The sequence below is a fragment of the Lutra lutra genome, chromosome 5 (assembly GCF_902655055.1).
Source record: "Lutra lutra chromosome 5, mLutLut1.2, whole genome shotgun sequence".
NCBI classification, from domain to species: domain Eukaryota; kingdom Metazoa; phylum Chordata; class Mammalia; order Carnivora; family Mustelidae; genus Lutra; species Lutra lutra.
The window spans coordinates 62,963,309-62,990,242 of NC_062282.1; the positions used below are offsets into that span (position 1 = coordinate 62,963,309).

Sequence of the window (26,934 nt, forward strand, 5' to 3'; positions counted from 1 at the left end):
GAGCATTTTATCAAATCACCATCACACACACACACACCATAAGAAAATAAAACACCTCAACAACAAACTAGCCCACATCATCTGTCCATCTAAGACCAGGTTGGCAGGTCATTTGCAAATTTTCCTGCCCAGATCTGATTACCTTTCACTCATCTATTTGGGTACCTACAAGGATTGGCCATAGACAAAAGGGATCAGGTACTCGGGTGGGAAGAGGGGTATGGGGGGGGGACAGTAAAAACAATTGAGAAGAGACAAACGTAAAACTGGGGGAGGTTTTGCCCAGTAAGGCTGTATGAGTATTGAAGAGACCAACTTTGTAGCCGGACCCTAATCTCACCTACTCAGACTTCCCTTGGTGTGTCTCTCTTACCTGGACCATGAGCTCCAGGAAGATAGGGGAGGGCCTTGGTCATCTCTGGTCTCCAGACCAGGGGCAGAGCAGGTAGATGATAAGTGGGCATCAGATACTGAGCAGACAGATAGAGGGGTGTGTACCTTGGCCCACCCCCATTTCATAATAGTTTCGGTTACATGAGTGGCAACATGGAGCCCACAATAGCAGCTCAGTTGCTCAGGGTTGGAATGTGTAAAAAACTTCGTTTCCAGTCTTCCCAGACGTTTGAACAGAGCTAGATCTTCTAAAAGGTCGTGTGCCAGGGACAGATCCCTCCTGCTGGGTCAGCACACAGATCTCTCTGTTGTAATCAAAGTTCTCGGTGCTTGCTTTTCAAAGACAGATTCTGAGACATGGAAGGAGTATGGGAATGGAGCGAGGTCCTTTTTACAAATTATACGTACTTTTACAGCCACACAGCTTCTTACTTCTTAAACTTTGTTCATGGGGTCCTCTTACTTCAGGACATTTGCTATGTAAAACCTAACAGAATTGAGAAAGTAAATACAAAGAAGCCATCTGTGCATGGAGATAGGAACTAAAGGGAGCCTTCAGGTTGGGGGAGAAGCTGGTGGGGGGCTAACAGAAAAAAGCAGGCCCTTTGCAGCTTTCCAGACCTGGATTCTCCTCACCCTCCCCTATTTGGTAGCTGTGTGACCTTGAACAAGCCTGTCCCTGTCTGAGCCTCTGCTTCCCCATCTGAGAAATGGGGGTCGCCCCATTTCCTTAGAATTTGCACAGATGGAATGAGAAGGCAGAAGAAAGTGCCAGCTCAGGCCTGACACATAGAAGGGGCTCAACCGGGGTAGGTTTGGGGGAGGGGAGTGGGTGTCTTGAAGCTGCAGCCCTTGAAAGAGTGGTGGGGAGAGGACTCAGTTCTCCCACCAGGCTCCTGTCCCAGACGGTGGGAGTGGGGGGGACTGGCAGGCTTGACGCTACTGGATGGAGACCACCACGCCCTCTCCTCCCCCACCTTTCCAGGGCCCAGTCATCATCAGCTTCCCTTCCATAACAGCCCCCACCCCTGTGAAGCCACAGCCTCGGTGTTCTCATCTGCGGCTCCAGTCTGTCTGCCGCCACCGGCATCTGATGGGACTCCGGATTCATTATTTATTTCCTCAGCCTGTGCCTTTTCCATAAGCTTTTCAAGCATTGCTGCCTGGATTAAGGACGGCGAATGAACAGTTCCCAGGCACTTGTGGTACAGCAGGCAGCCATATAAGAGGTCATCTTGGCCCTCACGGGGGGGGCCCCATTTTACAGATGAGAGAAACTGAGGCTCGGAGGGGTGACCTGGCTTTCCTGGTCATGGTGGCAGGGCTGGGATCTGACCACAGGAATGTTTACTCTGGAGCCCAGTCTCCACTCCCACCCCCATGTTGGGGGGTGGGGTTGTGTGTCATGCTTCTCCACTGCCCGATGTGGAAAAGTAAATGGGGGGAGGGGTGATGGACCGGGAAAGCATTCATGTTGGTGGAACAACAGAGGGATTCAGCTCTCCAGCCAGTGCGGGTGGAACACGTCCTTTCCGTATTATAAGGAATTAAGAACCATAATTAAAATGTAAGGGAAACACACGCGCGCGTGCGCGCGCGCACACACACACACACACACACACACACATGCACCTTCTTTACAAGGTAGACAAGCTGACTTCATTCTAGCCAGAGTAGGAGGCTGGGAAGCTGGTAGAACTACAGGAAGTCTCTGCCAAAGAACAAAGGGGCATTATTGATGACTTCTGATGAAAGCAAAGTAACATGCTCCTCCCAGACTCACCGGGGCCTGGATATCGAATTGTCCTTGCTTCCATTTCCGGAGCCAGGGCTGCTGGCTAGAGTAGGGTTACGTGTGCTGACTGTGGCAGCCCTTCCTGACTCAGTGGCCCTGGCTCCTTCACTGCCCTCCCCTGATGTTGTCCCCCTGCTTCTGGGCCTGGTCGGCATACAAAACCATGGCAGGGGTGAGGGAGCGAGGGAAGAGGCATTCACTGTTGTGTGTGTGACTCACTTGTTCAATCTGACAGCAGTCCTGAGGGATGAGAATTAGCCTTCCCATTTTTTTTTTTTTTTAAGATTTTATTTATTTATTTGACAGAGAGAAATCACAAGTAAACAGAGAGGCAGACAGAGAGGAGGAAGCAGGCTCCCTGCTGAGCAGAAAGCCCGATGCGGGGCTCGAACCCAGGACCTGGGATCATGACCTGAGCCGAAGGCAGCGGCTTAACCCACTGAGCCACCCAGGCGCCCCTAGCCTTCCCATTTTTAAAAGTAAGGAAACAGAGGTATAGGGAAGTAAGGCTGACATAAGGGCCCATGAAAGGAGGGATCCCAGTCAGAAGTACCTTTGTATCAGGAACTTCTGATATCTTCTTGGCGTTTGGGGTTGAGGTAGAGTCTTGGGGAGATTGGAGAGCTCCCTGACTGGCGAAAGAATGGAAACAACCTCTGGCCTAGGTACTCTGCCCCCGAGAGATATGCTTCATCACAAACACTTCTTGGCACTTAGCTGAGGAAATACCCTATTGAAGTCTCAGCTACCCCATCTGTAGAATGGGCCTTTGCAGTGCTTGAGACCTGGGCCACTACAAAGAATCTGTGTATGGTGCCTGGGACACCTTTGCTGTCCTTTCTACAAATCGGCTTGTTCTCAGCTCAAAGAGCCAAGTAGAAAAAGGAAAATTGAGACCCAGAGGCTGGCTCTAGGAACTAGGTGGTATTTGACCCATTGTTCTTCCTAGAATGGGTCTCAGATCTTCAGAACATCCCAGATCTTAGTGACAAGGTCAGAGCCTTCTGGTCAACTGCAAGATTAGACTAGGTATTCTTTACTGAGCACCTATTAAATGCTGGGAGCTCCAGAGGTATTTCCTGCAGTAGGACAGATGGCAGGGCTAGGGGTGTTTTCCCCGTGTTGTAGATGGGAAAGGCTACAGGAAGGCTCTCCCAGGCTAGAGTAGGTGAGGGACAGCCACGATTTGGCTTCCCAAGGCTGAGAACTTTCTGTCACCACGGCAGACCCTCCAGCAGTCACCTCATCCTCCCCTTGCTCAGGGACCCCTGCTCCAGTGAGGAGGTGTACAATTGGCTTTGTCTTCACTTTTATTCATTTCTATTCATGTTGGCACATCCCTGCGGGTCAGCAAGGTGCCGGGCCGCCATCATGCTTCTCAGCAGCCCTTTCCTTAGATGTTGTTGAGATCTGCTCTATAGATGTGGTGAAGCCTGTTATCTTGCCCTCACCACTATATGGCCTATGTCTGATGATAGACACCCTAGCTGGTGCAGCCTCGTGGCTTCAGGTATTTCTCTGTGTTCCAGACGTAGGAACTGTGGCCTTCTCGGGACCCAAGGCGGCCATGACAGGCAGCACCTTGGACAGTCCGGATGTGGTCACCTCCTGGGGTTGGGGTTTGTGTGGCTCTCCCCCGCCATGTCAGAATCCAGGGATTCCATGTCAGCACTACAGCCTGAGAGCACCCCGGGACCCCTCTTCTCATGACCGCTGCCTCACCTCACACCCGTCACCGCCTGCGAATAGGAGCGTGTCAGGAAGGCCTGAGCCAGTTAACAGCAGAATAAGGAAAGCAGAGGGTCATAGCGGCATCGAGCGGGTCGCTAGGTTTCTTTCAGCCTTTGAGGTGCCTCGCTCCACCCGGGAATGTACCAGAAATCCCCCTCCTCATCTGACCGGGGAGCAGCACCTTCAACAGATGTCAGATAATGGGGGATGTGCTGCTGAGCTGGGCCGCACTGGGAGATGCATATGAAGCTCCTGCGGGGCCGCGTCAGGCTCAGACTGACGGCAGCTCACTCGGGTGGGGTTAGTTGGTTGGTGGCTTGTGTGCACCAGGGCCCCAGCCTCCCCGCTGTGGTGCATTTCTTGGATACCTCAATGCGTGTGTTGTCTCCTCCGGCCCCTGGCTGGCCCAGGGGAAGGAGGCTTCAGACCGGGCGCCAGGTGTTTGTGAATCATTGGCACCCTCGGGTTCCCAAGTGTGTGTGTGCGGTTATAGGGGGTGGGGTGTGCATGTCTATGTGTGTGGGTTTTTTTGTTGTTGTTTTTATTATTTGCTTCATTACACTTAAGTCACCATTTCCTCTTCTCTGATCCAAGCTCTAAAAGCATTCTGCGGTGTAAAATCTCCTATCACCTGACCCACTCTACGGAAATAAACCAGCTGCCCTGCCGTCATCTTCCTTGAAAAGCGCCCCCGCGTCATGCTCTGAGGCTGGCAGGGAGAGGCTGTGCCTGCTGAAAACACTTCATAATAATCCCCCCAGCGCCCCCCATCCTCTCTGCTCCCTGGGGGGCTGCTCCAGTTTCTTGGGCTGTTATTACTGGAATGCCAGCTGCTCCACTGTAGCCCGTCCATGCAGACCCACTCCGTCTGTCATGGGCCTCACAGGCCTCTGCTTAGCTCATCTCGTGGAAATATCATTTTAAAAATAAGCACAGGATCGACTGGCACTTCCCTCTCACTCCGCAGTGTCTCCTGGCCTCCTCTGCTTGGCACCGGAGGGTCTGTGAAGGCATGGCCATCTCTCAGAGTCGTCCAGAGGTCGAGTGTCCATGGCTGGCCGGCCACCCCATGGCGCACCCAGGGCGGTCTCGGGAGCCCTCTGGCACTGCTCCGCTGGGCTTCCTCTGAGGCCTATGGTCCTTGAAGTGCTCCTCAAATAGGGTAGGGGGGAAAGAGTGAGAGCCCTGGAGGCGGACAGACGTCACTCTGCCATGCACTTGCTGCGTGACCTTGGAAAAGTGATTTCCGTGTCTGGGCCCCACGGACGCATGACTGAGGCATGGTACACGGGGCGTGGGTCATAATGGTTCTTGTGGATTGCATCACATATGCGCTCGAGAGGGAGAATAAATTTAAAGTAGCCTTGTAAAGCTTCTGTCAGCTTCTTTGATCTTTCATCATCTCTACTTCAATTCTTTTATGGGAACCAGAAAGCAACTGATAGATAGGCCAGAATATTTTGAGTGAAATGTAGCCTTACTTTGATGTGTCACAAGTGGAGTCCTGACAGCTTCAAAGCAAAGTCATTTGGTTTGGTGGAGGAGCTTCGTGCCTGAGAAGCGGCAGAGTGTCATGCTAAGAGTGCAGACTCTGGAGTTTTGAACTTTCAGTTCGACCACTAATTACTGTGGCATCGGACCAAGCAATTCAATGTCCCCGGGCCTCAGTAGCCTTGTGTCACATACATAGAAGAGTAGGGCTTGCGAGGGTTGGCTTGGGGATTCAGGAGGGATGTGGGAGGGACAAAGCCCTCCAGCCCTGCCTGGCACAGAGAAAGTGCTGTATGAGCTCTGTTTTGTCATACAGGAAGTCATGAGCTACAGACATGCCACAGGTGACATTCCTTGTCATCCCCCCTTCTCCAGCAGTTCTTCACTGGGGGGCAGTTTTCACCTCCAGGGGACATATGACAGCATCTGGAGACATTGGGGTTGTCACAAACAAGAGGGAAAGAGATGCCCTGCTGGCATCTGCTGGGCAGAGGCATGAAATATGCTCATCTAAGTACCTCGGTGCACAGGACAACCCTCTTGTGGCCATGAATTTTCTGGTCCCCAAAGCAAATAGAGCCATAAGAAGGTCTGCCCTAACATGAGCTCTCTCGTAGCACGAGGCCCCCCATGCTCTGTAGCACTTGGTTTGGTTTTAAGTTTACATTTGTCGGTATGGTCATTTGGTTACTACCCGGCCCCCTGCTACAGTGCACGCTTGGGAGTGAGAGGTTTATTTCTCGCTCCAGTCCCTCCAGGCCGGTGCTGCCTCGCCCCTCCCAGATCTCTGTCACAGTCAGATCTGGGTTCAAGTCCCAGGATTGCCACTTCCTGGCTGTGTGACCTTGGGCCAGTGCCACTGCCTTTCTGAACCTCCACTCCTTCGTCTCCAAGTGGGATTGTAAAAATCTGCTACGTTTAGAGTGGACGTTAAGACCACAGACTCCAGGGTGAAGACATAGTGAGTTCAAGTCACAGCTCTGCTGCTTCCTGTGTGAACTTACCTAATGAAACCCCTGTTTCCTCACCTATGAAATGGGTCTAATAATCCCTTCCTCATTTGGGTTAATAAGGGATTTAAAGGAGCTGATAATTATTTTTATTATTAGTGAATTCACCCACCAGTAAGTGGGGTTTTTTTGTTTGTTTGTTTGTTTGTTTTGAGGCCTGAGTATATTCTTGACCCCATTAGTTATGGGGCAGAGTGTCCGTACTTGTCAAGCTCATCATCTCGTGATCTGGGAGGTGGCTGGCCTGGCGCTCCATCCAGCCCTGACCTCTGAACTCCCCCCCCCTTTCAGATCTGTGCCATCATCGGTGGGACCTTCACTGTGGCTGGCATTCTGGACTCCTGTATCTTCACAGCCTCGGAGGCCTGGAAGAAGATCCAGCTGGGCAAGATGCATTGATGACCCACCCGGCCCCATGGCCAAGGACCCAGGGAGACCGCTAGCCCTGCTTCCGGCACCCTGTCTCCTCCTGCCCTCTTATCTGGCCCAGGATCTGGCTGCATCCCAAAGTGGGGGTTGGAGGAGGTAGGGGGTGGCTCACGGTTTTGCAGCTACCTCTTTTCCCCATCTTTAATTTTAGGTGAATTACACTGCCTGAAGTTGTGGTGCCCCAGGGAGGTACCCTTCCTGGGAAGCCCCAAGACCAGAGTCAGGAAGGGTGGGTTCGGGGATACTGGGGACAACTCCCAGGAGGTCTGCAGTCCCTTTCTTCTTAGGGGAACAGCCCAGAATCCATGTTGACTAGCTCTCGGCCAGGCTTTGACAATCTTGAAGCTCTCACCATCTGGATGCACCAATCCCTTGGTTTCTCCCCTGGGCAACCAGCCCGGAGACCAGGGCTCTCTGCTTTGGGTCATGCTGCCCAAAGGTGCCTGCACTGGGCACCTTCAAAAAAGGATGGTACTTCCCAGGCAAGCCCCTGAGATGTAGCACCAGAGATAGAACCCTCGCTTTGGCTCTATCCCTTCTTGCCCATCCCAGAGCCCAGGCTCGAGTCCCTCACCCCCACCCATTTCTTTTTCTTCTGAGAAGCAGATGTCCAGTTGTTGGGTAGCAGCAGCGGAGACTCGGGTCTGCCCATTGGAAACTGGGCGGGTGGCGAGTCCCCCTTCCTCTCTTCCCCTTGTTTCTCTGCACCACCACCCCACAATGTGCCTCAGCCCCTGTGCTGCGTGAAGAGCATCTCTTGGTGGAGGGGCTGGTTTTAACTGGGGAGTCATCCTTTGAACACCAGACATGGTTCGTGCACTTATATCCAGACAGAAAGCATCCTTCAATGTAGCCCTAAGATAATCATGTCTCACCATCTGCCACACGGTTGTCATCAACTGGCATGGCTTTTGGTTGTGGGGAGCAAAGCAGACCAGTCCTTCTCCTGTCTTTGGACGGCTATCTTCCAGACTCCCGAGGGGTGCACAGTGTTTGGACTTCTCTGTAGCTCCCTTGTGGCCTGCTTGCCATTGAGTTCCCCCATCAGGGGCCACCCACCAACACAACATGTTTCTGGTCCCTAGGGCAGCTCCATGGTCTCCCTCACTTGCTCCTGAGCTGGGTTCCTCCCCTACTGCTCACCCTCATCCTTCCCCTCTTTAGTCCTGAAAGGGAGCGGCCATGGTCCAGGCATGAATTCCACCCAGGGAATTTTAGGCATGCCCTTGTGTCCTGGGGAGAGAGCCGCCTGCCTCTTTTCCATTTATATCAAGATTGTTTGCATACTTTTGTAATTAAGGGGAGTGTCTGGTAGAAGTTTTTAAATTATCTATATGGATAGCTCAAGTCTCTGCCATTTGTAATTTTTGACTCTGGATTGCAATTAGAAAAGTGTCCCGTTCTGCATACAAGTTGACTGATGTTGTGAGTGTAAACTGCATTTGGTTGTCTCTGGTATCTGTGGCCACTTGGATGGATTTTATTTTGTTTTTTTTCTTTTCCATATTCTGTTCCCCAGTTCCTGAAAGAAGTCTCTTTGGTGTGTGGATGCCTGCACCTGTAGAGGGGTGGGCAGGGTGGGGCGGGGAAATGTGTGGCATGCACATGAGTTGAAATTCTACTTTTATGCTTTTTCAAAAAAAACAAAAACAAAAACAAACTCTTGAGGACATGGGGGATGTCAGTTTCCTATGGAAGAGACACCTCTGACCTGTTATTCTTATAAACAATCTCAAGGGGGGAAAATGATTTAGTTCTTTCCCCCCTCCTTGGGCTCAAATAGATTAAAAGGCTGATTTTCAGAAGTATTGCTGTGTATTTCTTTCTACTTGATTGAGGCTGGCTGGCCCCGAGGCTGGGATCATAGTCAGAAGGGAATTTAATTTTAGAGGAGAAAATTTGAGAAATGTGGAAATGATCTGTGAGGATGATCAGAAAGTCAAGACCTCTTATAGCCAGCCCTTCTTTTATTGAATCCCTACAGAATACGCCTGGATCTGCCAGCTTCTAGCTATGTGGGCCCAGGCCAAGTCCTTGCCACTCAGTGCCCCCTTTCTTTCTTAGGTGAAAATGGGGAGCATAATAAAACAATTTCACAGGGCTGCTGTCAAAATCAAATCTATAATATGTGCAAGTAACTCCTACTGGCTCAGAGCGAGTTCATATATGCAGAAAAGTGTTACATGGCAAATCTTCAAAAATGGTAATTGTTCCATATAGGTATTCTGAAATAGGATCTACTCTCTTTGAGAACAGGGCTGACATGTTTTCCCACAGCTTTGAACCAAGGGCTGCATAAATGAAAAGTGTTTCATAAACTCTTCTCGATTTCCAAGGATCTGGCATTCCTTGTTCAGCCTTCAGCTCAAAGGGAGACCACCATCAGCTATGAGAGGGAGAATGTACAGAGCTATTTACCATCCTGCGGTCCAGTCCTTCAAGGCCCTTGCCTGGAACGGCACAAATGCGGGTCATTCATCAGAGGTGAATGTGAGAGTGAACCAGTCTGCAAGAAACTCTTCACTGATTCTCCCCATTCTCTCCTTAGCATCCTGTTACTAAAGTTACCGTGACCTTCAGAGCTAAAGGTCAAGAGTAATATGTCTACTGATAGTCAAGCATGTGTTCCCAAACCTGCTTATGCCAGCTGTGCTTTATGCTGTAGCACTGTGACTTAGCTAACCAGTGAAATGGGATTGAAAAATGAAGGATTCTGGTCCAACTGAGTTGCATACTTTGCAGAGACCTGATAATGGTGAGTTGCAACCCCTTCCCCACAATGCTCCCGGATTAGATATGAGCTGAAAAGACTTGGAGCAGGGGCAGGGGGTGGTGCAGGGGGGATGTCCTTGAGGATTCCACATTCACGTAGAAAAGGTCTCGGTTCTCACTCCATGTTAAAGTCACCCAAAACTGGAACTCTCGGGTTGGTTTATGTAAGGACGAAGGTTTATGCAAGGAAACTGAAGACGAACTCCGACAGTTTCTCAATGAAAAACCCTTGCCTCGGGGCGCCTGGGTGGCTCAGCGGGTTAAGCCGCTGCCTTCCGCTCGGGTCATGATCTCGGGGTCCTGGGATCAAGCCCCGCATCGGGCTCTCTGCTCAGCGGAGAACCTGCTTCCTCCTCTCTCTCTGCCTGCCTCTCTACCTGCTTGTGATCTCTCTCTGTCAAAGAAAAAAAAAAAAAAGAAGAAAGAAAAACCCTTGCCTCAAAGGGTCAAAAGATGGATGAATGTTTTTAAGTGGACATAAAACGTTTAAGATATGTGTCATTTTTATGATTTCTCTGTTAAACCAATTCTTTCGATTGTCTAAGCAGGAGCAGATTATGACGTTTTTGTGTAAGAGGATTTCTCAATCAGGGATTATAGCACAGACTCATAGAGGCGGTGGTCAGAGGTCAGGGACTGTGCTGGGTCAGGGAGTGGGAAGGGGTTGCAGTCACACAGGAGGGAAGTTACAGAGATCTATCAGGGAAGAGAGCACCGCAAGTCCTGCAGCCCATACTGCTTGGTGGGGGGATAGGGAGGAGGTACCACAGAGCAGGTGTGAAGCTTGGGAAGAAGTGGGATGTAGCAATGGCGCTTATAAGGGACAGCTGTCATTCGTTTTTATTACTATATGTCACAGACTCATTTTTGATTCTTGCCAGAAACAAAGAGACACATTTTCTCAGTGAGGCAGGCCACCACTGGTCCTAATCCCTCCTTGAGGAATTGGCTCATTAGTGGCTCCAGGAGATAGCTGCCGTGGTCCAGGAATGTGAGAGGGGGACTGTGTGAAGGAGAACATTCCCCCAAGACCTTTTTCCCTCCCCAGCAGTTGTCTTTGGCCAGTCATGTAGTGATGAGGTCATGCACTTGATTCTGACCAAAATAAGTTATTATTATCTTCACTCTTGTAGAAGTAGCTACCAACGGCTGGGCATTCTCCACACACCAGGCGAGGAGTGATTGTTCAGGCCTGGTCTTTCCCAGCCCTCACAGCCATCCTACCCTCCCCGGTGGGTATTCCCTCCTTTTTACAAAGGACAAAACAGACTTAGTAACTTTTCTCCATCACACAGCCAGCAGGTGGTAGAGTTGGAATTCGAACTCATGTCCACCTGACCCCAGGTTTATGAAGAATTGTATGGTTCTGCCTCAGTCCCCAAGAGCATCTTATCCACCTCCAAAGAGGGGAACTGACCCCCACCCCACAAAAAAGGGGAAATTTAAAGTGGTGAGGGTACTTTGTTTTTGTTTTCTTCCTTTTTAATAAGCCTGCAAGGGAAGTTAAGTTGAACATTTGGGGATCCTCTTAAATATGTAAGGCCCTTAAAACATTTTAATTACACAAATGATACATGCTCACGGCCCCATTGGAGGAAAATCAGAAAAGAGAAAAAAATGAAAAATTAAAGTGGGCCCTGATTCCGCTAATCAGAGGTAATCATTAACATTGTAGTGATATCTTCCATAAACAAAATGGGATCATGCTATTAATATTATTATTATTAAAATGTTATTATTAGTTTACTCTTCAGCACAATAGACCTCATCCTATATCAATGACTATGGGTCTCATCGTTATCTTTATCGGCTGCAAGATAACAATAAGCATATTGATTATCTAATGATGGATCGTGTTCATCCTCTGCTCCCGTCTCATTCAGAACATATTTGGGGCACTTGCCTGGCTCAGTCAGTAGAACATGCGACTCTTGATCTCAGGGTGATGAGTTCAAGCCCCGTACTGGATGTGGAGCCTACTTAACAAAACAAAACAAAACAAAACAAAATTTAAAACAAAATCATTCAGAACCTGTTTTTTTTTTTCTTAAAGATTTATTTACTTGAGAGCACGCAAGAGTGTGGGCATGGGGGTAGGTAGGGACAAAGGGAGAGAGAGAGAGGATCATGGAGCAGACTCCCTGCTGAGCAGGCAGCTGGAGTTGGGGCTCAATCTCTTGACCCTGAAATCATGACCTGAGCCAAAATTAAGAGTGGGATATTTAACTGACTGAGCCACCCAGGCACCCCACAGAACCTGTTTTTTTTTTCACCAGTAAAATGAACAATTCAGAGGATTGTTTACCAGATTAAATAATGTGACATTTTTAAAACTTAGCACAATGCCTGACATTAAGTGCTCAGCCAAGTAAGATTAGCCATTACTATTCAATAATTTCTACCATTTATTAAGTGCTTACTTTGTGCCAGATATCATGCTAGGGGTTCATTTAATCCTGCCACCAAACCAATGAGGTAAATACTCTTATTCCCATTTTTCTGATGAGGTGAGTGAGTAACCAAGAGGCTAAATATCTTACCCAAAGCTACCCAGCCAGGAAGTGATGGAGATCCAAACCCAGGAAACGAGAATCAGGGCTCACATATTTCCCACTATACCACCTTCTGCCTCAGAGACACAAAAATATTCCCCAGGCATTTCCTCTGTGCTAGCACTGTCCTCAGCCCCTGAATTCTGTACTAGTTGCTGTGCATGCTTCTAAGGGTGGACATGAGATGAGATAGTAGCCAATCCCACCAAGGCCTCATTAGAGTGACTCTCAAGATCTTAACTGGTTATGTCATTGCACCTGTCTTCATTTTACTGAGTGTGGGGTGAGGGGTGTAAAGAAACACCTTCCTGTGGGGTGCCTGGGGGCTCAGGGGGTTAAGCCTCTTCCTTTGGCTCCGGTCATGATCTTAGGGTCCTGGGATCAAGCCCCGAATCGGGCTCTCTGCTCAGCGGGGAGCCTGCTTCCCCTCTCTGTCTCTGCCTGTTTCTCTGCCTACTTGTGATCTCGCTCTCTCTGTCAAATAAATAAAATCTTAAAAAAAAAGAAAGAAAGAAAGAAAGAAACAACCCCTGCCCTGGAGATCATGAACATAACTTGATTATCCTGGGTTGTAACAGTCTGTCCTCATGGTGACCTATAATACTGTGAGTTTAATGTGTTCAAAGTTGAGCTGATACACTCAGGTATTCCAAAATGACTACCGTAGTGGCTTAGTTTACACTTCCATCACCTCCACAGTTGCCATTTCTTTTTTGTGGTGAAGACATTTAAGATCCTCCTTTCTTAGATTTCTCGCCCACCCCCCAACCTCCTCACTCTGGGAGCCTGACGGCCTTTCGGTTGCTATTGCCGCAACAAGTTTCACACCGCTTACTCTGCTGCCATAGCTTCTCCAAACAGCCGAGGTGTTGGCCATTGTCCCTGAGTCTGAGAGCCAGAAGTTTCCAACACTGACTGCGCGCATGCGGGGGCGGGGGGGGGGGGGGGGCGGTGGTCCTGGAATGAGACCTAAAATAGGACCCAGCAGATTCAGGGACCATGGCAGATGCCCGGTTCATCATGAGTATGAGTAAATGCTGGTGTTTAACATGTGTATCACCATATTCCTGAAGACACTAATAAACGGAGAGCAGGGGACCTGCCTGAGTCTGGCAAGACAAGCTCCTCTCTGAATTTCAGGGTGTCCTTCTGTTAACTGAGCACCACAAAATGTTCTGATATATGCCACAAAGTAGGAGCTCGATACATATGAACTGAATGAATGAATGAATTCTTTCGATAAATGAGTCGATCCAACACTGGGAGTCTCCCGCACAGCCAGACCTTTCATTTCCAGTAGCCTGATTAGCCTGTTTAGTCCGTGGGGCGGTGGCCGCGCCTGGGGGCGGTCTTCCCATGAGGGGAGGCGGAGTCCGGATACGACTGGGCGGGGCGCGACGGGCAAGCGAAGGGCCCCCGCCAGAGAGGGCAGTCTCGGGAGGGCAGATTCTGGAGGGCAGGGCAGGGCAAGGCAGGGCAGACTCAGGAGTGCAGGGCAGACTCGGGAGGGCAGGGTAGGGCAGAGCAGACTCCGGAAGGCAGAGCAGACTCTGGAGGGCAGGGCAGGGCCGCACTAGCCTGTAGGTGAGAACCTGCTTCAGAGGCTGGGGGCGGGGGGCAGGGGGGTTCCCCCTCAAGGTGCGCGGATTGTGTTTACATCAAACAGAAAGCTTACAGTTTGTGTCACTGGGAGTTAATAGCCAAGGTCTGAAAGTGAGGACTCATGGATGTGAGGCCCCAATTTAGGGCTGTCCTGGAGCAAGCCCTTCTTTCATTAGGAATTCTAAACACTCCCAACGGACTAACTCATTTAACCCTCATAACAACTGTATGAGTCACCTGCTAAGATCATCCCCATTTCACAGATGAGAAAACTGAGGCTCAGAAACATGGAGGCATCTCCCCAACATCCAGCCACATGAAGAGGCGCTTGGGTCCAGGTCTGATTCTACAACCCCAGCTCTCCCCACTGATGTGGGAAACAAAGGCAGAAGAAAAATTATTAAATTTCCTTACTACTCAAAGCCCACTGACAAGTATTTAAAACAGGTAGAGTTACATTTCTCTAGGGACTCAATTGCTCAATGTTAATACTTTGCTAAAGGCAAAAGGCAATCTTAGCCCTACCCCCAGGATCCTGAAAGTCTACTTTAATGTATAGAAATTCCTTTGGAAACTTCCTTTATCTCTACCTCCCCCCCCCCTCCAAGATGTGTGTTGGTAATCATTCCCCAAGCATACTGCTCACTATATACAGCTGAAGGGTCTCATGACTAAGGTTTTATTAGACAAAAAATGACCTTTTCCCCATAATATCTAGCCCCCTCAAGGTCCTGGTAACATTGCTTCCAAAATTCTTTTTTTTTTTTTAAGATTTTATTTATTTATTTGACAGACAGAGATCACAAGTAGGCAGAGAAGCAGGCAGAGAGGGAGGAGGAAGCAGGATCCCTGCTGAGCAGGGAGCCTGATGCGGGGCTCCATCCCAGGACCCCGGGATAATGACGTGAGCCGAAGGCAGAGGCTTTAACCCACTGAGCCACCCAGGTGCCCCGCTCCCAAAATTCTTTAGAGATTTATGCTACCCCTGACCCCCTCCAAACTTGAAAGTTTATCATCAGCCGTTCCTCATGACTCCAGTACAGCTCTTTCTGTCCATGGGTCCTGTCCTTGTGCTTTAATAAAATCACCTTTTTGTACCAAAGACATCTCAAGAATTCTTTCTTGGCTCTTGGCTTGGACCCCCAACCTTTTTCCTACATCACCCAGAAGGACTAAAAAACTGGGGGAAAGTTTTGCAAGACCAGGTTGTTGGTTCTCACAATCTTCAAACATTGTTGCACCTCAAAATCTTTGGTTGGGCGGGAGGAGGGGAGTGCTTGCTTTAAAACCTGGACCTATAACTGCCTGGTTTCATAGGACTGTGATGAATCACAAAAATTTCCATTTTGAACAAGCTTCTCTGATTTTGAAGGAGCAAGTCAGCGGACTGCGTTTGGATCATCATGAATGCCCAAAGCATCCAACAACTAACATTTCACAGCTAAATCACCTCAGGGGAGGGTAAGAAGAGGCAAAGAGGTTGGAATAAGAAAGAGACTCTGGTGAGCCTATTTTTAAAACACTAGTAGGTCTCTAATGCAGGCCCTAGAGAAGTATGCCTCTTCTCCCCAGCGGTGCCAACTCTTCGTGGGTCCTAGCGGGACCCCGGAAGCCCCACAGCCCTGAAACGGCCCCCTTGGAATGAGGCGCTGCCATCCCACCCCAAGTCGCAGGGGGCGCCATTCAGTCTCGCTCCGACGGGAAGGGGGCTCCGCTTCCTTTCTACGCTTGCGCGGCAAGGAAGCCCTCACTTCCGGCCTTGCGCGTTCAGGGCCCGAACCTAACGGGCGCAAAAGGTGAGTAGAGGGTGGTGTTTTGTCCGAGAGAGAAGCTCTCCGCCCTGCGGATCCTTCCCCCACGTTCTGGGAAGATCTCTTTGCGTGACTTCCGACTCGGCATTCTTGTCCTGCTCGAATCTTCCTCCCACAGTCAGCCTCGAGGTCCCAGTGCCGCCTTCTTCCCATGGCCCCTCTGGTCAGGCAGGCACTCCCCAAGCTTGCCTTATTCTGTAACACTCAGACCCTTCGCTTCCCCAATTCTCCTCCTTCAGTCACCCCCTCCCGAGACCACCTCCCGCAGAGTCCCTGTGCAGCGATGGGGAGGACTGTCTTGGGTGGAGAGCAGGCCCTGGTACCCAACTGAGCACCCTCCCCTCCTTCCCACGCCTCTCTTTGCAGACGGTCAGCATGAAGTTCAACCCCTTGGTTACCTTGGACCGCAGCAAAAACCGCAAACGTCACTTCAATGCGCCCTCGAACGTGCGCCGGAAGATCATGTCTTCCCCACTCTCCAAGGAGCTGCGGCAGAAGTACAACGTCCGCTCTATGCCCATCCGCAAGGACGACGACCAGGTTGGTCTCCCTCAGGCTCTCGTTAACCCAGCTGCATGTCGCTCTGGTGCCGCCTAAGAATGTCATGTGTCCTAGGACGTAGGGAAGTTGTAGACTCTTAATGTCCTCTGGAACCCTGGCAATTAATGTTACCCGGCAGATGTATCCGACCGGAGATGGAGCCCACAGCCACCAGTGTGCCTACCCGGCTTAACTTAGAGCTTTCAGATGCAATCCCTTAATAATAATGACTGTTTTAAAAAGATTTTATTTATTTATTTGACAGATAGATCACAAGCAGGCGGAGAGGCAGGCAGAGAGAGGAAGGGAAGGAGGCTCCCTGCTGAGCAGAAAGCCCAACCTGGGGCTCGATCCCAGAACCCTGGGATCATGACCTGAGCTAAAGGCAGAGGCTTTAACCCACTGAGCCATCCAGGTGCCCCAATAATAATGACCGTTTAAGAAAAGTCGTATACTAGCCAAGCAAAACTTTGCTTTTCGATTTAGTCCCCTAGCTGCAAGTTTCCCAGGCATTGCTCAGGGTGGCTCTTGGAACCAGATTCTCCAGGAGAAAGTGCCATGATAAGAGTAATGTTTCCTTAGTATTGGGTTTAGCAGGGGCTGGGCATTGGGTGGTACTGGATTTGGCAGAGAGACTAGGGAAGCAGCAAGTCGGAGGCATGAACTTATGAAAGAGAACAATCCTTGTGAGAAAGTGAAGCTGTCTTGTTCTTCCTAGAGCTTCGGATGTGTGGTAAGAGAGAGTGAGGGATGACTAAAATAGAGGGAGTAGATTAACTCCTTGAAGTAGTATTTAAGGGACCAGGCACTGTTCTAGACACTAGCGGTAAGCAGGACTGACTAGGCACCTGTCAACATGGAGCTCAACATTTTAGAGCAGGGATTCCCAGCCTCAGCACTGTTGACATCTTGGATAGGATAGTTCTCTGTTGTGGGGAGCTTTCCTGCGCATGGTGGGATGTTTAGCTGCATCCCTGACCTTTCCCCACTAGATGCCGGTAGTACCTCCTCACATTTGTGACAAAAATATTTTCAGGTGTTGTCAAATGTCCCTGGGGGCCAAATTCACCCGTCCCCTTCCCCTAATTGAGAACCATTGTTTTAGAGAATGAAATGGGGGTAAGACTAAGGGATTTGGGGTATCTTCCAGGGCACTGGGACGCTTTGAAGCTTCGAGGAACATTTTGAGGAGAAGCTTGAAACCAGGGGATAATTTGGCCTGAGGGAATGACAGGAATAGAGTGGGAAGAATAGTTGAGAGGTATGCTCAACAGTTGCAACTTCTCTTCTGGGTCCTTCCCATCAGATGTGTTCTAGAATGGGGGAATTGCAAATGCATAGAAGGGCTAGGTAGGCACATTAAAAAAGAGATGTTGGCTGATGGCAAGAAAATAGCAACTGGAAAGCTCATGCCTTATTTAAAGAAAATTGTGGTGTACCTTCAGCCCACCACTACCATGGGAAATGCTGGCTCCCTATTGTCAGATTCTTGATTTTGCAAGAAAACTGGAAAGTTTAGATTCTCTTCCAGGCCTCCCATTTCCTTCCAGCTACTACTACAGAGTAGCAGCTGCCCTCTTCAATAGTGTACTCAAAAGAGTTGCCTACACTTCCTCACCTCCCCATTTATGCCTAGACCCTCTCCAGTCTGATCTGTATCTCACTACCTAATAGAAGGCTGCTTTTGGCTGAGATCACCAGTAACCTATTTTGTGACTAAATCCAGTGCATACATCTTGGTCTCATGCTTGACTTTTTCAGCAGCATTTGGCATAGGTAGTAGCACTGCCTTCTTGAAATAATCTGGCTTTTTGGTTTCCTTGACCGTTCAGGCTCAGTTTACTTTTGACTTCTCAGATTTCCTTGCTCGTCTCTTCTGATCTCTGAATGCTGGAGTTTGTCAGGGTGTGCACGTGGTCTAACATCTCATCCTGCGTACATTGCCTCCCTGGGTGATAATATCTATTCCAAGATCTAAATGTCTGCCCTGTGCTAACAACTCCTTTTTTAATATCCCAGCCCAAACCACTTTCCAGAGCACAAGCCTGTAGATCTAACTACATGTGCAACATCTCCTAGTCATCTAAGCTTTCAGTCTGGAAGTACTCTTGACTGGAACACTGTCTCTAATCTGCTTTTCCTCCCATCTTTCACACTTCAGTAAGCAACACTTTTTCACTTGCCTGTGTCATAAACCTTTCAGTTCTCCCTAATGTCTCTCTCTTCCTAACCCGTGTCTAATCTCTTACTTAATTTGTTGATTCTATCTCTAAAATAAGTCTTAATGCTGACCATTTCTTTACATTTCCAGTTTAGTTCAAGACACTCCAGCTTTCACTCTTACCCTGGTCAGGCATTCTTCACAGAGGGGCATTTTTTGCAAATTAGATTCTGCTTAGAACCTATCATGTCAAGCAGTGCTTGACTGCTTACTATAAATCTAAAATCATTGACAACAAGGCCCCGTGTGTCCCAGTCCTGGTCTGCTTGCCCAGCCTCGTTTCAGCCTGTTATGCCCCCATATGCTCTGTTCTTCAGACACACTGGCCTTTTCAGGTCCTTAAATATGCTTTGAGCTTTCCTCCTTCAGGGTCTTTGCCCAGAAGGCTCCCTTTGCCTGGAGTGCTCTTCCTTCTCCCTTTTACCTGACTTCTCATTTTCAGATGTTATCTTAAATGTCAGTTCCCCAGAAAAGCCTTCCCAGATACATTAATCAACATGGTATCATTACACCTTCTACTTGTATTTGCTTCCTGGCAGTGAATAAAATTTGATTTTATTTCTTTTTAAACTGAGGCATACTGGGTCCACCTTCAGCTGCTGGAGCTCGTCTTCCTCTCGACCATGTACCCCGACATCCGCCTGCGCCAGCACCTGTCTGCACTCACCCTGCTCCCTGAGTCCAGGATCCAGGTGTGGTTCCAGAACAGGCGTGCCAAGTCAGGGCATCACAGCTGGAAATACTTGCAACCCTCAGCCAGCTCAGAGCTTTGACTCTACCACTCTGTTCGTGAAACTGAAGCAAAATGGTTGAAGTCCCAGCTGCCTTTTGAGATAATGTGAACTGCCCGCTGCATCTCAACAGGGTTGGAGAGGGCATCTCTGTCCTAGCTCTCAAGGTTAGAATTTTAAAACCTATTCTCTGTAGACACTGATTGAAAGCTGGGCTCATGAGAGGAACACATCTTTTCTGCCTTTGGGAACTCTTGAGGATTCTAGGTGAGTTCAGAATAAGCTCAGAGGAGCCATGACTGACAGCCAAGGAGACACACATCAGAATTCTGTCCTTTCTGGCTTCTGTATTAAGTCCACATCAAGGTCCTCCTTGATGAGGGCTTGCCGGTTCTCTGGCCTGTGAAGCTCCTTCACTTTTTGCTGGTGAACCTTTATTCTTGCTTAGTTCTCCTTTCTCTGCAGTACACTGCTCCTCCACCCCCTGTAATTGCGGCATTTATTTTGACCTGTGCACCTCTAGATCAGGACATTCAATTCGGTTTGAATTCCTGCTCCTTCTTGCCAGTTCTCTTATTTTTTGGGTTGGTTTTTTAGAACTCATTATCTTCTTTGCAAGGACACTTCAGCTTGGCCCAGTTTTGCCTTGTGCTCGGCAGCTCCCTCCTTCCTGTGCTTCCTCCAAGATGGTATGCTTAACTTTCTCTAACCCATCTCCTTCATCCTCATCCTGTGCTCAGGAGTGACTGCTTTTTAATGCAGCCTGTCATCTTTACATTCATTTGTAGCTCCGGTTATTCTGTATCCGGATTATTTCAAGAGTCCTTGCCTCTAGCTTCTCAATTTTTTACAGATTACTGTCTTTAGAAATCTGTAGTAGCCTCCATTTGCTATCAAATGATGGAAGCCTTTCCGTTCCTGTCCCAGACGACTAAATGATCTCTCTAGTAGCAGTACAGTTTTGCAGATCTTATGGTCACCCGTGTACAATGTATGTCTGTCCCAGAGCCACTCCTTTCCATTTCGGAACCAAATGAATACCTTTCTCTTTCAAAACACTTGTGATCTCCACCCGCCCCCTTCTGTAGTCTGAAACTTTCTGTAATCATGATTTTGTACCTGTTACTTCAGTCACTCCAACATTCCCCTTAGCTCTTGTTACTATACTTCTGTACAACGTTAGTGAATTATTAAACGATTCCACAAATGAAAAATAAATAAAACTGAGTCATGATTTACGTATAGTAAAGTGCACAGGTGAGTTTTGGCAGATGAAAAGCCATGTAGCCATCACCATAGTTAGAATCCAGTAAGTTTCTGTGTGCCGTACTCCAGTTAGTGATTACATATTTGCATGTTTATTGGTTAACTGCTTGTTACCCATTAATTAAGATGAAGCCAGAAAATTTCTCTTTTTTGTTGCCTGACCTCAGTGACCTCATCTCTGGTGAACTCATTATCTTTACTGTAAATAGCTTCCATCCCTCTGTTCCACTGAAAGGACACTAGCCATGATCACCAGTGACCAACTTGTCACATTTGTTCCTTTATCCTTCTTCTAGATGACCTTTCCTTGGCTGTAGTACCCCACATTCCCCCAGTTACCCATTTTCTGTGGCCACTTCAGTCTTCCTTATAAGCTTTTCCAAAATGTTGGCTTTCCTCAGATTTCTACAGTCTGCCCTCATACCACAAGCTCCCTGAACAAAATTAGGCTCTGAGTTGCCATCTTCGGAGGACTCCCAGGTCTTCATTGCCGACCCATTTCGTCTTCCAGCTGTGATTGGAATTCTGCACTAGAATATCATGATACACCTCAAACTCAGCATGGTCCCAACTATACTGTTTTCTCCTAAAATGTTTCTTCCTGGGGTGCCTGGCTGGCTCAGTGGGTTAAGCCTCTGCCTTCAGCTCAGGTCACAATCTCAGGGTCATGGGATCGAGCCCCACATCGGGCTCTGCTCAAAAGGGAACCTGCTTCCCCCCTCTCTCTCTGCCTGCCTCTGCCTACCTGTGATCTCTGTTAAATAAGTAAATAAAATCTTAAAAAATAAAATGTTTCTTCCTCCATGTTCCATGCCTCTGGGAAAGGCATATCCATCCATCCAGTTGCTCAGCCAGACTCTGTCTTTGCCTCTTCTTCCCCTTTCCAGGCCAGCGGGGTTAGTCTTGTCCTAGCCCTCTCCTCTCCTCGCTGGGTCTAGTGTTTGTCCAGTTCTCTTTAATCAGGGTGTTCCTTTGGACTTAATTTATTAATCTCTTTCTTCTGTCTTAATGATGTTGGTCAAGAGGGGCTTTTTCACACATTTTTCCATGTGAGAGTCTCTGGTCATATAGAGTGGTGGATTTTCAGTGACGCGTGGCTATTCTCTCTTTAACCTGAAAATCACCTTAGTAAGTAAGCCGAACAATCTAATAGACATTTTAGGAGTGTTGAGATAGTCTAGCATTTTATATGTGGTATTTCCTTCATGTTTCTTAAAATCAGCATCAGGTCTATTGTGGCTCCTGTTGAATAGGCTCGTGCCTTCAGGGAAACCATACTCTAGTTGGTCTTGAATAGTGTTGGAATGTGAGTAAGATTTTTAGTATGTGAGAAGAGCCCAAGAGATTTAAATTTAACATTTTAATTTTTTTCTGACTGTAAAATATTTGTGTTAATTATAGAAATCTTGAAATTTGGGGGCACCTGGGTAGCTCAGTCAGTTGAGTATCTGACTCTTGATCTCAGCTGAGGTCTTGATTGCAAAGTTGTAAGCTCAAGCCCCACACTGAAAAAAAAAATCTTGAAATTTGGAAGAATAATACATTTCTTTAAATCCTACTTCCTGGCAACCATTATTGACACTTAGATACATTTACATCCCATTGTGTTATATGCCATATGCCTGAAACATATGCATACAACATTCACACTGTATTTCATATAAAGCTTTGTTTTCTTTTTTTTTTTTCCCTAAAGGTCCTATCATGAGCATTTTCCTAGGTCATAAGTTATTTTTTGAAAGCACAGATTTTAAATGGTTGCAGGAGAATCTCAATAGAGTATCTCTGACCATCCTCCATTTAATCCCTTGAGAATGATTATATTTTTTCTTTCTTAAATTTTACTTCCTTTTATTTAACTGAGATAGAAGTGATATATAAGACTATTAGTTTTGGGTGTGCAGTGGTTATACTTTTTTACTCTCAGGACTAGTTCTGTGGTGGCTATTCTAGCTCAAGGAATTTTTTGTTTCAGATAAGAAAGAAATTCAGGTGAAGAATTTTCACCTGACTTAGAACAATACAGACCAGATTTATAGCCAAAAAATAGCTGACTTTTGACTGCTAGGGTTAATCTGCTTTTGTGCAAAAAGTTATATGTTAGCCTGTGTATTCCTGATAGTTTCCTCACTGTAACATTCACATGTTAGAATGGGGAGAAATTCTCTTTTGTGTTTTCTCTTAGGTGGTTCGAGGACACTACAAAGGTCAGCAAATTGGCAAGGTGGTCCAGGTGTACAGAAAGAAGTATGTCATCTACATCGAGTGGGTGCAGCGTGAGAAAGCTAATGGTACAACTGTCCATGTGGACATTCACCCGAGCAAGGTATGGCCTGGGACCGAGCAGTGGTAGCAGCTGTGTAGCTGCTTCTAGAGGGAGGTCAGGCAGGCTTGATCAATTCTTTGGCCTAGTGATACCTTCAAGGACCCAGATTCTTTTCTTGTCTGTTTTGTCATCCTTGGTGAAGGCTGTGTTCTAGCAGGTTGCAAGAGGGTTCCAGGTATTGGGGGCATCACTTTGCTACTGGGTGATGTCCAGGGGGAGAAGAGAGACCATCTGTTCCTGTGGCCCTCACGCCCACCCAGTGGAATAGGCTGTTCTTCATTTGCACTCCTATTTCATGCACTGTATTATAGGGTCTTTCTCCTCCACTCTTTGAGGTAGGGGCCGAGTGGTGAGGGTCTTTCTTATCCGTATGGTCTGTGATCCAGTAGCTGGTCGAATGCAGAAGTTTAAAAAACAACATATTTTGCTGACCAAAGGGTGATAGACGAACAAGAAACATGTTGGTAGTATAATTTTCCCAGCCTAAATAATATTTGATATCACTATCTTAACAGGTTCTCTTAGGAGTTAGGGGTAGGAGGGTGGGTAGCAGAAGGAACCCAAACTGCTATTGTTTGGAAAAGCTCTTCAGTAGAAAATAATTATAAATTCTTTCCTTAAAAAAAAAAAAAAAAAAAAGATCTGTTTTCTTACTCTAAAACAGGTGGTTATCACCAGGCTAAAGCTGGACAAAGATCGGAAAAAAATTCTTGAACGCAAAGCCAAATCTCGACAGATCGGAAAAGAGAAAGGCAAATATAAGGAAGAACTTATTGAGAAAATGCAGGAGTGAACATAACCTGTTGTGTGTTAGGGTCCGTGATCAAAGGAACGAGACTGATACAAAGCGAAGGTCAAGCAAAGCTTTATTTCACGCCAAGCATCAAGGATCAAACTGACCGGTCAGGGTTGTCTCTTAGGAAAAGGTGACGACGATGACCCCGGCAAGTCCGCTCCCAGCGTGGCTGCTCTGGATGAGGCCTTTCTGCAGATGAGGCTACTCCAGACGAGGCCACTCCCAGGACGAGCCCACAGCTGATGAGGTCGCTCCTCATACAGGGCTGCTCCCCGGACAGGGGCTGCTCTGGCGAGGCCGCTTCCCAAACAAGGCTGCTCCCAAAAAGAGGCCACTCTGGAGGAAGCCTCTTCCCAGACGATGTTGCCTACCACAGGGCTGCTCACCAAGGAAGCCTCTTCCCTGACAAAACCGCTCCCTGGAATGGCGCAGCTCTGGTGAGGCTGTGGCTCAGGGTGTCAAGGCCGCTCCTGGCGGCGAGGCCGTTCTGGTGAGGTTGCTGGTGAGGTTGCTGGTGTCTAGGCCATTCCCCGTATCCACTGCCGAGGGCCGCTGGCGTCTCGGGGCCGCTGGCAGCTCTTCTAGCTCTGACAAGAGCTGTTACAACTCTCACAGATCTTACAAGAGCTGTTACAGCTCCTATAGCTCTTAGAAGAGCTGTTACAGCTCTCTTTCTGCTCCCTCCGACTCTCCTCCTTCTGCTCCTTCTTCTTCCTTCTTCTTCCTCTGACAGCTCTCCTCCTTCTCCCTTTCGCCAGCCTCACAGACCAACCTTTATGGGGGTGGTTGAGCCCTGCCCCTACACAGGTAGCCAGTTGAATCCCAATTTACCCAGTGGATATACCCACGCCCCACGGATTGGACGTCTCCTCCCGGCCTGCCCCGCCCCTACTTCCGGGGTCCACAAGCTAGTTCCTCTGGGAGGGGCTGGCCCTCACATTGTGCAAGCATGGTTTACTGAGGCCTTTAGCCTGGTGTGTGTTCCTTTGAAACTTTTCAAGATGTCTGCCAAACATTTCCTCCTCTTCCTGTTTTGCTGTTGGTAATGTAGCTTTGTAAATCCGCTTTTGCTGTTTTGATTAATAATTTTTATGAATAAGAGTTGAAAAGTTTTCTTAATTCCAAGGGGAATTTGCATTGTTTTATAGATAAAATTCATTTTACTATAAATCCCTTGTTGCCATTCTTTCCTATGTTTAATGTACTGAGCAGCAGAATAGCAGTGGTAGGATGGCTCTCTCCTCATGCTGGGACCCTCATGCTGATGGGGTGGATAGGACAGGGCTCTGGTCCCTAATTCAGGGGTTTGTCCCACTCAGAGGTAGTCATGATGTGAACTGGCACGTACAAGACCTCACTGAGTGGCTGATGCTGCTCTGCACACCTGTCTCAAGTCTGATGGATTACTCCCTGGGCCCTTGCCTCTCCCTTGTGCTCCAGCCCAACCAAATGGCAGGCAGCTCCCTGACCAGGTTGCCCTTCCCAAGGTCTTGACTTTGCAAGTGCGTTTCCAAATGACTGAAACGTCCTTCCTCTCACCTGGAGCTAGCTAAGAAAACTGACGACAGCCTGGAGTCCAGCAAGATTTGGTTCACAGGCAGATTATGTTTGTCCTTCTGTTTTCATAATTTTACTAGGTCAGTTGCCAACATTTAAAAGTTCAGGGATTTCACAGAGAAATCCACATCTTGTTTCATCCAGTTACATGGGGCCCTGATCTGATACAGTATCCATTGCGTGGAGCTCAGAGGCTGGCTGCTCCCCATCCAGTCTGCACCATTCATGTCCCCGACTTGCAGGGCCCCCACTTGGCATCTTGAATTTTACGCTCCAGATCGAACTGCAACCACCCTAACATGAGTTCGCTCCTCAGGGAATTAAAGAGACTACACCAGGTGTTATACAAAGGAAAGTTTATTTGCAGCAAATAAGATCACAGGGAATAGCTTCCAAGTCCATGACTCCCCAGGTAGGGGTGAATAGTGTTTGTTTTTTTTGGGGGGGGGTTACGATGAATATTCAGAAAGGGGAGTTTCTTCATTATACGTAGAGGTGGGCATAAGGTTGTGCACATGTCTTAAGATGCCTATGTAAGCATTGTATGTTATATTAATGATGTTCTCCTTGGGCGGGGATTTTTTTTTTTTTTAAGATTTTATTTATTTATTTGACAGAGAGAAATCACAAGTAGGCAGAGAGGCAGGCAGAGAGAGAGGAGGAAGCAAGCTCCCTGCTGAGCAGAAAGCCCGATGTGGGGCTTGAACCCAGGACCTGGGATCATGACCTGAGCTGAAGGCAGCAGCTTAACCCACTGAGCCACCCAGGCGTTGGGCGGGGATTTTAACATTATAATGAAGCAGAGGTAACTGTTGGGCAAGGGGAAGGGCTATGGGCAAGCTCTGAGAGCCAATATAAACTGGTTTGGGTCTTGGGCTCCTTATCTGAGGGAAGGAATGAAGGGCCTTGCTTACCTTTGAAACAGCCCTGGGAGTTTTGCCCCTGATTTATTATTTCTGATATGGTTAGGCCATTTCCTGGCTTACTAGAATCTATTTTTGCATCCTCTTTGTTCCCTTGAGGTTTTGTTTTTCTCTGTAATTCTGACACATCCTAGGAAGTTCTGCAAGAAGCATGCTAGAGCTAGAGCCAGTGAGGCTTAGGTCATGGAAAATAGCTGGGCCTTAAATGACTTCTCTTTGTTTTCCTGGGGACCCCTAACTCTTTCTGCTTACGTAAGTTCTTACTGTTCAGGATTTAGCTCCAGACCCACATCCAAAATCCTCCCCTGGGGCACCTGGGTGGCTCATTCGGGTAAGTGTCTGACTCTTGATCTCAGCTCAGGTCTCAGACTCAAGGTTGTGAGTTCAAGCCCCACAGTGGGCTCCACACTGGGCTTGGAGGCTACTCAAAGCAAAAAAGGGAAAAAAAAAAAAAGGTAAATAAAATCCACCCTTGTTTCAGTGATAAATTATTGATCAAAATTCATAAATGATGAAAATGCATAAAATTATAAAATGGCTTTTATGGCTCTCTAGTGGCCTGACACATTGGAGTTTCTTAGTAAATGTTGATTGAGTCTGTTATTTCCCATTTTGCCTGATGAAGAAAAACGAATTTAGATTAATTGTCCAGATTCCAGAGAACACAAGAAACAAGAGTCAAGATTTGAACCCCGGCCTGACTGCATCAAAGACCACCCACTTTAGCCATCTATCTCTGGTGTTCCTTCTTTTACCCTTTCAGCCCTGTTCTGGAGTCTGGCAAGAGGCTGGCCATCTGTGGGCAGCAAGAAGAACCTATATATTTGCAGCAGTAGAGCTGCTTAGAAAAGCATTGTCACCATCTCTGCCACAGGATAGTCATGGCCTTTGCACAAGTTAAATTCCTCAGACCTTCCGTTCTCCCACAAGCAAATCAAACAGTTAATACCTGTGCTGCCTTGCTGCCTCATGGAAAATGGCAGGATCA

At 48.0% G+C, this 26,934-nt stretch overlaps 2 protein-coding genes across 6 annotated transcripts in view; both read left to right on the top strand.

Annotated features, from left to right (window-relative positions):
• ERGIC1 (endoplasmic reticulum-golgi intermediate compartment 1) overlaps nt 1-8,657 on the top strand; it is a 104,146-nt gene extending 95,489 nt beyond the window's left edge. Inside the window, 1 exon segment of the mRNA XM_047729216.1 lies at nt 6,712-8,657. Coding sequence (XP_047585172.1) covers nt 6,712-6,819 — 108 coding nt within the window. The 3' untranslated portion in view covers nt 6,820-8,657.
• A 6,643-nt stretch (nt 8,658-15,300) lies between these two features.
• RPL26L1 (ribosomal protein L26 like 1) lies at nt 15,301-25,570 on the top strand. 5 transcript variants are annotated; one of them, XM_047729632.1, is made up of 6 exons: nt 15,301-15,571; nt 15,953-16,126; nt 17,763-17,837; nt 22,530-22,670; nt 23,335-23,473; nt 24,406-25,567. In XM_047729632.1, the coding sequence occupies exons 2-5, from the start codon at nt 15,962-15,964 to the stop codon at nt 23,461-23,463; spliced, it is 510 nt and encodes a 169-aa protein (XP_047585588.1). In that variant the 5' UTR covers nt 15,301-15,571; nt 15,953-15,961; the 3' UTR covers nt 23,464-23,473; nt 24,406-25,567. The 5 variants fall into 5 exon arrangements, 3 of the variants coding, with proteins under 3 accessions (XP_047585588.1, XP_047585587.1, XP_047585589.1); XM_047729631.1 differs by lacking the exon at nt 15,301-15,571 and adding an exon at nt 15,578-15,749 and having other exon boundaries at nt 24,406-25,570; XR_007127409.1 differs by lacking the exons at nt 15,301-15,571; nt 23,335-23,473; nt 24,406-25,567 and adding exons at nt 15,578-15,749; nt 18,923-19,245 and having other exon boundaries at nt 22,530-22,666.
• Nucleotides 25,571-26,934: the final 1,364 nt, after the last annotated feature.